Consider the following 15193-nt stretch of genomic DNA (forward strand, 5'->3'; position numbering starts at 1 on the left):
CTTTTGTGTAGACCCTGTTGCATCACAGAAAGGAACATTTGCATTTGCTTATTATTTTAACTGTTCTATAAAATATCTTCATGAGTATTTTATTTCCAGTGATACTCAGGCATGTTCCTGGGCAAGGATCACAAAATTTTCCCTTTCAATTCCACATAGTTCTGGCAATACAAATTCATATATATGAGCTGATCTAATGGTTAAATTTAGGCACATACAGAATTTTTATTTGCAACAAGAACTACACAACAACAAGAACTACACAGCATGGGAAAAATAAGTAGAGTGAACCAATCTGTTGCTTCAGACTTCCTTCTTCTGGGACTCTCTGAACAGCCAGGGGAGCAGCCTCTTCTATTTGGCATCTTCCTGGGCATGTACCTGGTCACTATGGTGGGGAACCTACTCATCATCTTTGTCATCAGTTCTGATGCACACCTACATACTCCTATGTACTTCTTCTTAGCAAATCTCTCCTTAACTGATGCCTGTTTCACTTCTGCATCAGTACCCAAAATGCTTGCCAACATTTATACCCAGAGTCAAACCATCTCCTATTCTGGGTGTCTTACTCAGTTGTATTTTCTCCTGATGTTTGGCGGCCTCGACAACTGCCTTCTGGCTGTGATGGCATATGACCGCTATGTAGCCATCTGCCAGCCACTCCATTACAGCACAGCCATGAGTCCCCAACTTTGTGCATTAATGCTGTGTACATGCTGGGTGCTGACCAACTGTCCTGCCCTTATGCACACACTGCTGCTGACCCGTGTGGCTTTCTGTGCTCACACAGCCATCCCCCATTTCTACTGTGATCCCAGTGCTCTGCTGAAACTTGCCTGTTCTGACACCCACATTAATGAGCTGATGATCATTACCATGGGCTTGGTGTTTCTAGCTGTTCCTCTTATGTTGATTGTCTTCTCCTATGTCTGCATTTCCTGGGCTGTGTTGGGTATCCCTTCTTCTGGAGGGCGATGGAAAGCCTTTTCTACCTGTGGCTCCCATCTTACAGTTGTTCTTCTCTTCTATGGATCTCTGATGGGTGTGTATTTACTTCCCCCATCAACTCACTCTACAGAGAGGGAAAGTAGGGCTGCTGTTCTCTACATGATTGTAATTCCCATGCTGAACCCATTCATCTACAGCTTGAGGAACAGAGACATGAAAGAAGCTATGGGTAAACTTTTTGGTGGTGGAAAAACAGTTTTCTTATTGTAATTCTAATGCTTAATCCTAGTGATGTTATCAAACTGTGATTCTCCAGTGATTCTAAGTTAAAACAAAACAAAATGGGCATTTACCTCCTCCAGGTTGTGATGTGAAATGAGATCTTATACCTCCATCCTTCTTGACCTAAGGCTGACTTCCATTGTTGACAACAGAATATCATCCTTGGTCCTTATCTTATCAACCAGGATTAACTGAGTTTCATGTTGTCCATCCTGGAGCCATTGAGGCAGCCATGCAATGAGACAAAGGGACAAGGATACCACCATTTGCTGGCCATCCACACTGTCACTCATTGTTCAAAAACATCAAATCTTTTGAAAGAGAAGTGTGAAGCTATATCCTAGGAAGTAAATAAGTTTTGCCAAAACTTAAGTAGATTTGAGTCTAGGGCCTATGACTTCTGTTTTGTCACACTGTGCTTACAATAAAAAGGAAGGTCTCAAAAGAACACGCATATTATTGAGCTATGACCATAAGAGACAAATTTCAAAGTAATGTAAATGTTATGGCATGTCCTTTTGTTCATTTCTTTACCTTTTCTAATTGTAATGGATATTCTCAAACAAAACTACATCTTTAAGTACCTACAATGTGCCAATCATGTATTTAGAAATACATGATTCATCTATGGAATTTTATATTACATATTTCTTAATATTAGAAGAAAATCAAGTGTGTTAAAAGTTTTGAGAACCATAATTATACTAGAATCAGTTTGGTGGAAGTTAAGATCATAAAAAGTCACAAAGGTTAACAATGTTTGCATTTTATTTATCAATTGTGAAACTTTCATAAAGGGCTTTTATATATTTTGTTACATGTGCACATGTATCATTTTGGGTTAGGGATAGTGTAAATTCAAATATGTTTTTAATTTTGAAAAACATTTGGTATTTATGAAAATAACTGGTATATAAGAAAGAAATTAATGATTTGGGTAAGGTAGTACTTGCTTGTTTTCCTAGCACTCAGGAATCTGAGGAGGGAGAATCAGCATGAGCTACATCTTGAGTTCAAAGCTAGCCTGAGATACACGGAAAGACAATGTCAAAACATAGTAAAAGAGCCTCTAGCTTCCATCTGTGTCCCTGCATATATGTGCCTTATCTCAGCTGGTTTGCCCGAGAACCCCTGACCATTAACCCTAGTCCCCTGCATGGCCCCATTTCCACTCTGACAAGATGAAAGAAATGATCATGAACCAGAAAAAAACTGTCAAACTACAGGCACAAGTGCACCTTGGTGGGGAAGTAACCTCTTGTAGAAAGAAAAGTAACCTCTTGTATTTCACAGAACAGCCACAGCAGACCATAAAAAAAATGCAGTTCTCCTTAAAGAAGTTAGGGGTAAACAATGTCTCTGGTATTGAAGAGGTAAATATGTTTACAAACCAGAGAACAGTGACCCATTTTAATGACCCTAAAGTTCAGGCATCTCTGGCATCAAACGCCTTCACCATTGCAGGCCACGCTGAGACGAAGCAGCTGACAGAAATGCTTCCCAGCATCCTAAACCAGCTCGGTGCAGACAATCTGACTAGTTTAAGGAGACTGGCTGATACTCTGCCCAAACAATCTGTGGATGGAAAGCACCACTTGTTTCTGGAGATGCAGATGAAGATGAAGTTCCAGATATGGGGAGAATTTTGATGAGGCTTCTAAGAATGCAGCACACTGAATGGAGGCAATTTCTGAAAAGGTTACACTTGCAGAAGTTTCAAGAGCTGCTGTTTTACACCATGACTGCCTCTTAAATTCTTTTGTTTATAGATTTGATAAAATCTAGATCTCTAATATTTTTAAGCCCAACCCCCCTGGATACTGCAGCTTTTTTTTTTTTTTTTCAGTTTTTGTTTATACCTAATTCATTCTTTGCAGAATGTTAAGCAGAAGAAGCCTGGGAATAAAGTTTGGAAAGGGTTAATGAAATTCTTTGCCTAGTTAAAAAAAAAACAAAAAAACCAAAAAAACAACTTAACTTCTGTATCTTGCCTTTTATAAATCTTGGTGTGATCTCTTACTGGTTCCATGAGGGTTTCTTTAGCAGTTTCTTAAGTTTTCTGCACTATCATGTTACCTGCAAACAAAGACAGTTTGTGTTTTCCTTCCCAATCTGTACATGTTTTACATTCCTTCTCTCATATTCCATTAGCTAAAATTTCCAGAATGGTGTTGAACAATAGTGGTAAAAACAAAACAAAACAAACAAAACAAAACAAACAAAACAAAACAAACAAAACAAAACAAAACAAAAAACCCTTTATGCCTGTTTTTAGTATTAATGGGAATGCAGCTAGTTGCTGGCCATTAAACATGATGTTTTCTTAAGGTTGACAGAGATATTGTTTATTCAGTGTAGGCAGTTACTCTCTGTTTCCAATTTGTTGAGTTTTTATTGATGACATATAAATGAGAGTTGAATTGTATCTAATACTTTTTATATATATTGTGTGACTTTTTCTTCTTTACCTTGCTGATGTGATAATTTACAATAATTGTTCTTCTAATTTTAAGTAGCTTTGATAGCTGAGACAGAATACCACTTTGTCATGATGTATAATTCTGTTTCGGTCTTGTATTTAATTTTTTCACTATTTTATGGAGGATTTTGCACAAAATTTAATGAGAGATATTGGTTAACAGTTTTCCTACCTTATACCATCTTTTTCAAGTAATTTGTATTGTTGTGATGGTAACTTCACACACCCTCTGCTTCTATTTATTAGAAGAGATTATAGAGAACTGGTATATATCAGTGAAATTGTTGAGGTCTGGTGCCTCCTGTTTGGGAAAATGATTAATTGTTAATTTGAATAATAGGTATGGATCTATTGATTTTGTTAATTCCTTCTTGTGTGGGTTTAAGCAGATTGTGACTGCAAGAAATTTGTCTAGTTCATTTAAGCTAGCAAATTTGTGGGCATGGGGTTTTCTTTAATATTCCTTTGTCATGTTTCATTATTCCTTGTTCTGTACTGAAGCCCACTTAATCACTTCTGATTTCAGTTTCTGTGTTTCTGTCTACCCTTCCCTTAGGCCTTTCTCTTCTTGCTTCTCTTCTTCATCTGTCTTCTCTATGTTTATCTCTTCTACTAAACACTGTTTTTATTGATTTTTGGGTTGAGTTGTAGTGGTGCATAACTAAAATTCCATCCCATAGAAGCTGCAGGATCCTGAGTTTAAAAGCAGCCTGTCTTGCATAACAAAACATTCCCTTCAAACAATGTGGGTTTGCTGACCTTTGCTATGCATAAGCTCTCGGTGTCATTGAACCTCTTATGATGTTTTTTTCCAGTCTAATAGATGTCTGCTCTAACTACTGCTACTCTCTTCCACTAGATTTGATTTTCTCTTTTCTCCAGTCTTCTTAGGTAAAAGCTTGTTGTAGTGAACTTACATTTTTCTTTTTTTTTTCTTTTTTTAGGTACCTATTTCATTTACATTTCCAATGCTATCCCAAAAGTCCCCCACATGCTCCCTCACCCACTCCCCCACCCACCCACTCCCACTTCTTGACCCTGGTGTTCCCCTGTACTGAGGCATATAAAGTTTGCATGACCAATGGGCCTCTCTTTCCATTGATGGCCTACTAGGCCATCTTCTGATACATATGCAGCTAGAGACATGAGCTCTGTGGGGTTAGTTAGTTAGTTAGTTAGTTAGTTAGTTAGTTAGTTCATATTGTTGTTCCACCTATAGGGTTGCAGATCCCTTTAGCTCCTTGGTTACTTTCTCTAGCTCCTCCATTGGGATCCCTGTGATCCATCCAATAGCTGAATGTGAGCATTCACTTCTGTGTTTGTTAGGCCCCGGCATATCTCACAAGAGACAGCTATATCTGGGTCCTTTCAGCAAAATCTTGCTAGTGTATGCAATGGTGTCAGCGTTTGGAAGCTGATTATGGGATGGATCCCCGGATATGGCAATCTCTAGATGGTCCATCCTTTCGTCTCAGCTCCAAACTTTGTCTCTGTAACTCCTTCCATGGGTGTTTTTTTCCCAATTCTAAGAAGGGGCAAAGTGTCCAAGCTTTGGTCTTTGTTCTTCTTGAGTTTCATGTGTTTAGCAAATTGTATCTTATATCTTGGGTATTCTAAGTTTCTGGGCTAATATCCACTTATCAGTGAGTACACATCATGTGAATTCTTTTGTGATTGGGTTGCCTCACTCAGGATGATGCCCTCCAGGTCCATCCATTTGTATGCTTAAAATCAAAAGGTGCTTCTTTCTAACTCATCCGGATGGAGTTGGAGTTTTTACTTAAGAAACCAAAGGCTCAATTTTCAAGATTTAAAAACTACCTTCCTGGCTAGAGTAACATCAAAATCTGGACTTGGGTTTTGATTTCACACTTTCCACAGTATTTATGATCACTCATTATTTAATTATTACACTTCTCTCAAGAGTATTTGTAAAGTATTTCATTCCAATATTTTATTTATCCTCATTCAGAAAACTAGTCCAATTATCTGGATTCAGTTCAGCAAATCTGTATTTTATAAGCATGTCTCTCTAGTATAATTTTAAAGACTTTTGTATTCGTGGTGTACTAACCATTGATTTTATCCTTTTCATGTCTTTCTCCCCACATGGCATGCTTGACCTTTATTTTCCTTTTTCTTTTCATTTGTTCCTTTCTCTCTCCATTTAAGTTTTCCCCTTAGTGCACACATTTTTAATTTAATTTTTTTACTTATTCACCAAACATCCTACTCACTGCCCCCTCCCAGTTACCCCCTCCCACAAGTTTTCCCTCACCCCACCTCTCTCTTCTTCTCTGAGCAGGTGGGAGACTCCCTGGGTGTCCCTGAACCCTGTCATTTCAAGTCTCTGCCAGGCTAGGCATTTCCTCTCTCAGTGAGGCCAGACAAGGCAGCTTAGTTAGAAGAACATATTTCACATACAGGTTACAGCTTTTGGAATAGCTCTCACTCTAGTTGTTTGAGACCCACATGAAAACCAAGCTGAAGATGTGCTACATATGAACAGGGAATCTTATATTCTTTGGTTGGTGGTTGAGATTCTGAGAGCCCCAAGGGTCCCAGTTAGTTGACTCTGTTGGACTTCCTGTGGAGTTCTTATCCACTTTGGGCCCACAATTCTTCCTCCTATTCTTCTATAAGAGTCCCCAAGCTCCATCCATTGTTTGGCTGTGGACATTTGTATCTGCCTGAGTCAGCTGCTTGGTGGAGCCTCTTAAAGGATATTCTCCTGTCTGCAAGCATAACAAAGTATCATTAATAGTGTCAGGGACTGGTACTTACCCTTGGAATAGTTCTCAAGTTGAGCCAGTTATTAGTTATCCATTCCCCAGACTCTGCTCTATCCCTCATGCCTGTATTTCTTGTAGACAGAATAAATTTTGGGTTAAATTTTGAGTTTAACATTTTGTGGGCAGGTTGCTGTCTCTATTGCTCCACTGGAGTTCCTACCTGGTTAGAGGAGGTGGCCTTTTCAGGTGCCATATCCCCAATGTTGTGAGTCACAGCTAAGGTTACCCACATTGATTCTTGGGGACCTCCCCTATTCCAGGTCTTTGTCTCATCCTGGATATGCCCCCCCCACCTCCTCATCCCCATCAATTACAGATTTCCACTCATTTTCATGGCCATTTAGCTATCTCTCCTGTCCTTCCCCAGACCTCATCCTGAACCCCCATTTGCCTTCCCACCCCCCCCCCGTCCCCTACATCTTCCTCTTATTACTATTTTATTCTCCCTTATAAGTGAGATCCAAGCTTCCTTGTTTGGTCTTTCCTTCTTGTTTAGCTCCTTTGGGTCTGTGGGGTGTAGCATGGTGCATGTATTTTATGGCTAATATCTGTTTATAGGTGAAAACATACAATGCATATCCTTTTGGCACTAGGATATTTCACTCACAATGATATTCTCACATTCCAGCCATTGGCCTGCAAAATTCATAATGTCTTTGTTTTGGGTCAAGGGCCTCAACATAAAACCAGATACACTAAATCTCTTGGGAAATAATCTTGACCACATTGGTACAGGAGACAATTTCCTGAACAGAACACTAATGGCTCAGGTTCTAAGATCAACAATTAATAAGACCTCATGGAACTACAAAGCTTTAGTAAGGCAAAGGATGCTATCAATAGGACAAAACAGCAGCTTATGGATTAGGAAAGGATCTTCATGAATCTGACAGAGGCTAGTATCCAAAATTCACAAAGAACTCAAGAAGTCAGACACCAACAACCCAAATAACCAAATTTTAAAATGGGGTACAGAGCTAAACAGAGAGTTTTCAACAGAGGAATCTCTAATATCCAAGCATGTAAAGAAATGTTCAAAGTCATTAATCATCGGGGTAATGCAAATCATAACAACTTTGAGGTTCCATCTTACACCCGTCACAATAGCTAAGATCAAAAACTCAAGAGAAAGCATGTGCAGGAGAGGATGTGAAGCAAGGGGAGCACTTCTTCACTGCTGTTGGGAGAGCAAACTTATAAAACCACTGTGGAAATTTGGTGGTTTCTCAGAAAACTGGGAATATTCCTACCTAAAGACCTAGATAGCACAACTCCTGGGCATATACCCAAAAGATGCTCCAACATTCCACAAAGACATTTGCTCAACTATGTTCATAGCAACTTCATTCATAATAACCAGAAAAAGAAGCAACCTAGATATCCTTCAACCAAATGTGATATATCTACACAATGGAATACTGTTCAGCTATTAAAAAATAATGTACATTTTATAACCATTAGTGATATTTTATTGAGAAAATAGGAGTACAGCATTAATGAAAAATGTGATACTCTTTATGATTTGAAAATTCCATGAATTCATACAATGTATGTTGGCACATCCACCCATCATTACCGCTCACCAATCTCTCCTAGTGCCTGTTCCCATATCACTCCCAAGTTCATTTCCTTTTCACTTTTTGTTACTAGAAAATCCAATAGTCCAATTAATATTGCCAGTTTCACTTACTGCTTGGACATCCACTGTGGAATGAATGAGCAGCTTACCAGTATTCATAACCTCAAAGAACAATAATTATTTCTTCAACTTCTGCCAGCTACCTAACGTAACTCCTTTAGGGACCAAGGGGCTTGTGGTCTCCTTCATCTGCACTGGAATATTGACTGGCTTGATCATGTGCAACTAACCATGGATGCTGCAAGTTGATACATGTAACAGCTCTGTCATGTCAAGAGATCAATATTTTGTTGCTTTTCTTTCATTCACTGACTCTTCACATTTTTTCTGTGTCCTTGTCCATGAAGTTCCCTGAATAGTGAGAGGTTGATAAAGTTGACCCAAATATATATGAGCACTCAGAGTTATTTATATTCACTACTTTAACCACTTATACATCTGCATTGATTAGATGCATTTGTCTATTACAAAACTACTGATTACAAGAAACTTCTATGACTAAAATTGAAAGCAGCACAAATCTAGAAGCATAAACATAAATATTGATAAGGAAGTTTAACTTATGATCATTTAGCAAAACAGTAACTCCAATCCCTACCCAAGGCCTGTGATCTCCCCACCTTTAGGCTTTTGGCCAGGATTACAGTACCACTCATGAAACCCTTTCTGTGGAGCAGGCCTTATACCCGATCAGAAAGTTGTTGGTTTCCCCCATAATCACCATGCCACTATTGTATCAGTGAGTACCTCTTACCAGCATGTCACTGTTGTATAGAGGATTCAGAGCTATAAAAGACCATTGGTGCTTTTTCTCCTCTTACAGCTTGCATATCACCTTTGGGCATAATGTGAACTAGCAAGGAAAAAGAGAGTTTCCTTGTCAGTTGAGGCTGGTGAATTTTTATCTTTCGACTAAACTGAGAATTGTCTTTAACAATAGAAGCTTGCAATCCAGTTACAGTGGTTTACTGAGAATAATGACAAAATCCTGTGCTGTTTTGTTGTGCCTCTCCAAACTCCTTGATCAGTAATTCATAGGAAGATATTTTATACCTGAAATTTTCATTTAATAACTAATGTTTTCATTGTCCACTCATATGGGTTACTTTTATTCACATTTTCCTTAAGATGTGTGTGTGTGTGTGTGTGTACTTTTAATTGGTTTATAAACCAGTGGAGTTTTTATAAGGTTTCTTCACACATTCTTGCTTTCTGTAATCCTCCTACTCTCTTCTCTTCTTAAGCTCCCTATTCCCAATTAAACCTTCAATACCAAGTATAGCATCCTTCTTTTTTTTTTCCTGTCACCTGTGTTCTACAGTGCCCTCTAACTGAATTTTTCTTGGCTTGGAGAATCATAAGTTTCCACTTGTCATTTTATGCATCCATATCATTCCAATCAGAGAGACCAAAATGAGGAATATGTATGACCGTAAATGCTGGCATACATGTGACAAAAGGAGGGCTTCATACACTGCTGGTTTGAATGTAGACTAGTGAAGCCACTGAGGAAATCACTCTGGATGTTTCTCTAAAACCTAAAAGTATAATTTTCCTTTGATTTGGCTGTGTCATTCTTGGGCATATAAAAAAGAGATTTTATATAAATACTACAGAGATCCAAGTTCATTGAAGCTCAATTAATAATTCAGAAGTGCAGTCAACCAAAATAGCCATCAACTAATGAATGGATAAGGAATTTTGATACATATACACAATGTACTATTACTCAGCTATAAAAATTAAAATTAAAATCTACAAGTAAATGGGAAGAACTGGAAAAAATAGCTGAGTGAGAAGATTCTAGCTTTGAATTTTTTATTCTGTATGTGAAACCTGTACTATATGTGAAAGATGGAAAACTATAAATGGACCACTGCTGGTGTATGCCTTTAGGAAACACTAAACAAAAATCAGGTAAAATGAAACTAGACATGGAGGATACTGAGAGTGGCAAGGTTCAAGTAAGGATAAGGTCAGGAAGAGAAAAATGAAATGCTGGTGGCAGAAAGCCTAATTAATAAAAAATTTACATATATTTGCATATAAGTGCAATCATAAGAAAATTATAAAGAGATCTAATTTAGTGATTAGGGTGTTTCACTCCAAAGATAACCTTCCAAAATAATTATCACAACTATTTTTCTAACATTTACACAATCAAGACACAGATCATTCATGCAGCCTTTCAGTTCTCTTACATTGCCAACTTAATATCCACATCCATTTCTTTCCTGCTTTAACCCTCAACCCTTTTCTTCAACCCTTGTCACTGAAATACCCCACACACACTTATGTAAACTTCTAATTTCAAGAATGTGCTATAAATGAAATCATACATTTAGAGAGATGACTTTTTCCACTTACTGTCATTCTCTAAAGATTTGACTATGTTATTTACATCAAGAGTTCACCCACAGTATATACAATATATATACATATGTTGTATACACACACACACACACACACACACACACACACATATATACACATACGCACACAAAAAAATATTTTCCCACACTGTGTAGTTCCCTTTTTTGTCCTTTTAGCAAAATGCTCTACAGAAAACACTTAAAACAATTTTTGATGAAGTTCAATTTGTCAGAGTTTCATTTTCTTTTCTTTTCTTTTTTTTGAATGAAGTTTATATTACTTTATTTTTTACTTAGGTATTTTCTTCATTTACATTTCAAATGCTACCCCAAAAGTCCCCCATACCCTCCCCCAACTCCCCTACCCACCCACTAACACTTCTTGGCCCTGGTGTTCCCCTGTACTGAGGCATATAAAGTTTGCACGACCAATGGGCCTCTCTTCCCAATGATGGCCGACTAGGCCATCTTCTGCTACATATGCAGCTAGAGACACGAGCTCTGGGGGTACTGGTTAGTTCATATTGTTCTTCCACCTATAGAGTTACAGACCCCTTTAGCTCCTTGAGTACTTTCTCTAACTCCTCCATTGGGGGCAATGTGTTCCATTCTATAGATGACTGTGAGCATCCACTTCTGTATTTGCTAGGCCCTGGTGTAGCCTTACAAGAGACAGCTATATCTGGGTCCTTTCAGCAAAATCTTTCTAGTGTATGCAATGGTGTCAGTGTTTGGAGGCTGACTGTGGGATGGATCCCCGGATATGGCAGTCTCTAGATGGTCCATCCTTTTGTCTCAGCTCCAAACTTTGTAAGTCCTTCCATGGGTGTTTTGTTCTCAATTCCAAGAAGGGGCAAAGTGTCCACATTTTGTCTTTGTTCTTCTTGAGTTTCATGTATTTTGCAGATTGCATCTTCTATCTTAGGTATTTTAAGTTTCTGGGCTAATATCCACTTATCAGTGAGTACATATCAAGTGAGTTCTTTTGTGATTGGGTTACCTCACTCAGGATGATTCCGTCCAGGTCCATCCATTTGCCTAGGAATTTCATAAATTCATTCTTTTTAATAGTTGAGTAGTACTCCATTGTGTAAATGTACCACATTTTCTGTATCCATTCCTCTGTTGAGGAACATCTGATTTCTTTCCAGCTTCTGGCTATTATAAATAAGGCTGCTAAGAACATAGTGGAGCATGAGTCCTTCTTACCACTTGGAACATCTTCTGGATATATGCTCAGGAGAGGTATTGCTGAATCCTCTGGTAGTACTATGTCCAATTTTCTGAGGAAGCTCCAGACTGAATTCCAGAGTGGTTGTACAAGCTTGTAATCCGAACAACAATGGAGGAATGTTCCTCTTTCTCCACATCCTCTACAGCATCTGCTGTCAGCTGAGTTTTTGATCTTAGCCATTCTGACTGGTGTGAGGTGGAATCTCAGGGTTGCTTTGATTTGCATTTCCCTTATGATTAAGGATGCTGAACATCTTTTCAGGTGCTTCTCAGCCATTTGGTATTCCTCAGGTGAGAATTCTTTGTTTAGTTCTGAGCCCCATTTTATAATGGGGTGATTTGATTTTCTGGAGTCCACCTTCTTGAGTTCTTTATATATATTGGATATTAGTCCCATATCTGATTTAGGATAGGTAAAGATTCTTTCCCAATCTGTCCGTGGCCTTTTTGTCTTATTGATGGTGTCTTTTACCATACAGAAAGAAGCTTTGCAATTTTATGAGGTCCCATTTAGTGATTCTCAATCTTACAGCACAAACCATTGCTGTTCTATTCAGAATTTTCCCCCGTGCCCATATCTTCGAGGCTTTTCCCCACTTTACCTCTATAAGTTTCACTGTCTCTGGTTTATGTGGAGTTCCGTGATCCATTTAGATTTGACCTTAGTACAGGAGATAGGAATGGATCAATTCTCATTCTTCTACACGATAACTGCCAGTTGTGCCAGCACCATTTGTTGAAAATGCTGTCTATTTTCCGCTGGATGGTTTTAGTTCCCTTATCAAAGATCAAGTGACCATAGGTGTGTGGGTTCATTTCTGGGTCTTTGATTCTATTCCATTGGTCTACTTGCCTGTCGCTATACCAGTACCATGCAGTTATTATCACAATTGCTCTGTAGTACAGCTTTAGATCGGGCATGGTGATTCCCCCAAAGGTTCTTTTATCACTGAGAAGACTTTTTGCTATCCTAGGTTTTTTGTTATTCCAGATGAATTTGCAGATTGCCTTTTCTAATTCGTTAAAGAATTGAATTGGAATTTTGATGGGGATAGCATTGAATCAGTAGATTGCTTTTGGCAATTTAACCATTTTTACTATAGTGATCCTGCCGATCCATGAGCATGGTAGATCTTTCCATCTTCTGAGATCTTCAATTTCTTTCTTCAGAGGCTTAAAGTTCCTATTATACAGATCTTTCATTTCCTTAGTTAGAGTCACGCCAAGGTATTTTATATTATTTGTGACTATCGTGAATGGTGTTGTTTCCCCAATTTCTTTCTCGGCCTGTTTATGCTTTATGTAGAGAAAAGCCATTGACTTGTTTGAGTTAATTTTATATATCCAGCTACTTCACTGAAGCTGTTTATCAGGTTTAGGTGTTCTCAGGTGGAACTTTTGGGGTTACTTATATACACAATCATATCATCTGCAAAAAGTCATATTTTGACTTCTTCCTTTCCAATTTGTATCCCCTTGATCTCCATTTGCTGTCGAATTCCTCTGGCTAGGACTTCAAGTACTATGTTGAATAGGTAGGGAGAAAGTGGGCAGCCTTGTCTAGTCCCTGATTTTAGTGGGATTGCTTACACCTTCTCACCATTTGCTTTGATGTTGGCCACTGTTTTTCTGTAGATTGCTTTTATCATGTTTAGGTATGGGCCTCGAATTCCTGATCTTTCCAAGACTTTTATCATGAATGGGTGTTGAATTTTTTCAGCTGCTTTCTCAGCACCTAACGAGATGATCATGTGGTTTTTGTCTTTGAGTTTGTTTATACAGTGGATTACATTGATGGATTTCCATATATTAAACCATCCCTGCATCCCTGGGATGAAAGCTACTTGGACAGGAAAGATGATTGTTTTTATGTGTTCTTGGATTCGATTAGCGAGAATTTCATTGAGTATTTTTGCATCGATATTCATAAGGGAAATTGGACTGAAGTTCTCTATCTTTCTTGGGTTTTTCTGTGGTTTAGGTATCAGAGTAATTGTGGCTTCATAGAATGAATTGGGTAGAGTACCTTCTGCTTCTATTTTGTGGAATAGTTTGGGAAGAACTGGAATTAGATCTTCTTTGAAGGTCTGATAGAACTCTGCACTAAACCCAACTGGTCCTGGGTTTTTTTTTTTTTTTTTTTTTTGGTTGGGAGACTATTAATGACTGCTTCTATTTCTTTAGGGGATGTAGGACTGTTTAGATCATTAACATGATCCTGATTTAACTTTGGTACCTGGTATATCTCTAGAAATTTGTCCATTTCATCCAGGTTTTCCAGTTTTGTTGAGTATAGCCTTTTGTAGAAGGATCTGATGGTGTTTTGGATTTATTCAGGATCTGTTGTTATGTCTCCCTTCTCATTTCTGATTTTGTTAATTAGGATGCTTTCCCTGTGCCCTTTATTGAGTCTGGCTAAGGGTTTATCTATCTTGTTGATTTTCTCAAAGAACCAGCTCCTCCTTTGGTTGATTCTTTGAATAATTCTTGTTCCCCCTCTGTTGATTTTGCCCCAGCGTTTGATTATTTCCTTCTGTCTACTCCTCTTGGGTGAATTTGCTTCTTTTTGTTCTAGACCTTTTAGGCGTGTTGTCAAGCTGCTAGTGTGTACTCTCTCTAGTTTCTTTTTGGATGCACTAAAAGCTATTAGTTTCCCTCTTACAAATGCTTTCATTGTGTCCCATAAATTTGGGTATGTTGTGGCTTCATTTTCATTAAACTCTAAAAAGTCTTTAATCTCTTTTTTTATTCCTTCCTTGACCAAGGTATCATTGAGAAGAGTGTTGTTCAGTTTCCACGTGAATGTTGGCTTTCTATTATTTATGTTGTTATTGAAGATCAGCCATAGTCCATGGTGATCTGATAGGATGCATGGGACAATTTCAATATTTTTGTATCTGTTGAGGCCTGTTTTGTGACCAATTATATGGTCAGTTTTGGAGAAGGTACCATGAGGTGCTGAGAAGAAAGTATATCCTTTTGTTTTAGGTTAAAATGTTCTGTAGATATCTGTTTAATCCATTTGTTTCATAACTTATGTTAGTTTCACGGTGTTCCTGTTTAGTTTCTGTTTCCAAGATCTGACTATTGATGAAAGTGGTGTGTTGAAGTCTCCCATTACTCTTGTGTGAGGTGCAATATGTGCTTTGAGCTTTACTAAAGTCTCTTTAATGAATGTGGCCGTCCTTGCATTTGGAGCATAGATATTCAGAATTGAGAGTTCCTCTTGGAAGATTTTACCTTTGATAAGTATGAAGGGTCCCTCCTTGTCTTTTTTGATAACTTTGGATTGGAAGTCGATTTTATTCGATATTAGAATGGCTACTCCAGCTTGTTTCTTCATACCATTTGCTTGGGAAATTGTTTTCCAGCCTTTCATTCTGAGGTAGTGTCTGTCCTTTTCCCTGAGATGGGTTTCCTGTAAGCAGCAAAATGTTAGGTCCCG

General features: G+C 38.2%; 1 protein-coding gene and 1 pseudogene across 1 annotated transcript; both read left to right on the forward strand.

Moving 5' to 3' along the window:
• Positions 1–267: 267 nt before the first annotated feature.
• Positions 268–1221, forward strand: Olfr354 (olfactory receptor 354). The gene has a single exon (NM_146939.1). It carries the CDS (start codon positions 268–270, stop codon positions 1219–1221), a length of 954 nt encoding a protein of 317 aa, NP_667150.1.
• Gm13440 (predicted gene 13440) lies at positions 2300–3100 on the forward strand (annotated as a pseudogene).
• The last annotated feature ends 12093 nt before the right edge of the window (positions 3101–15193 follow it).

This window comes from Mus musculus, chromosome 2 (genome assembly GCF_000001635.26).
Source record: "Mus musculus strain C57BL/6J chromosome 2, GRCm38.p6 C57BL/6J".
In the NCBI taxonomy this organism is placed as follows: domain Eukaryota; kingdom Metazoa; phylum Chordata; class Mammalia; order Rodentia; family Muridae; genus Mus; species Mus musculus.

What these genes read in the sequence shown, in the direction of transcription:
- Olfr354 (NM_146939.1), top strand. Translation starts at nt 268, where the DNA reads ATGGGAAAAATAAGTAGAGTGAACCAATCTGTTGCTTCAGACTTCCTT.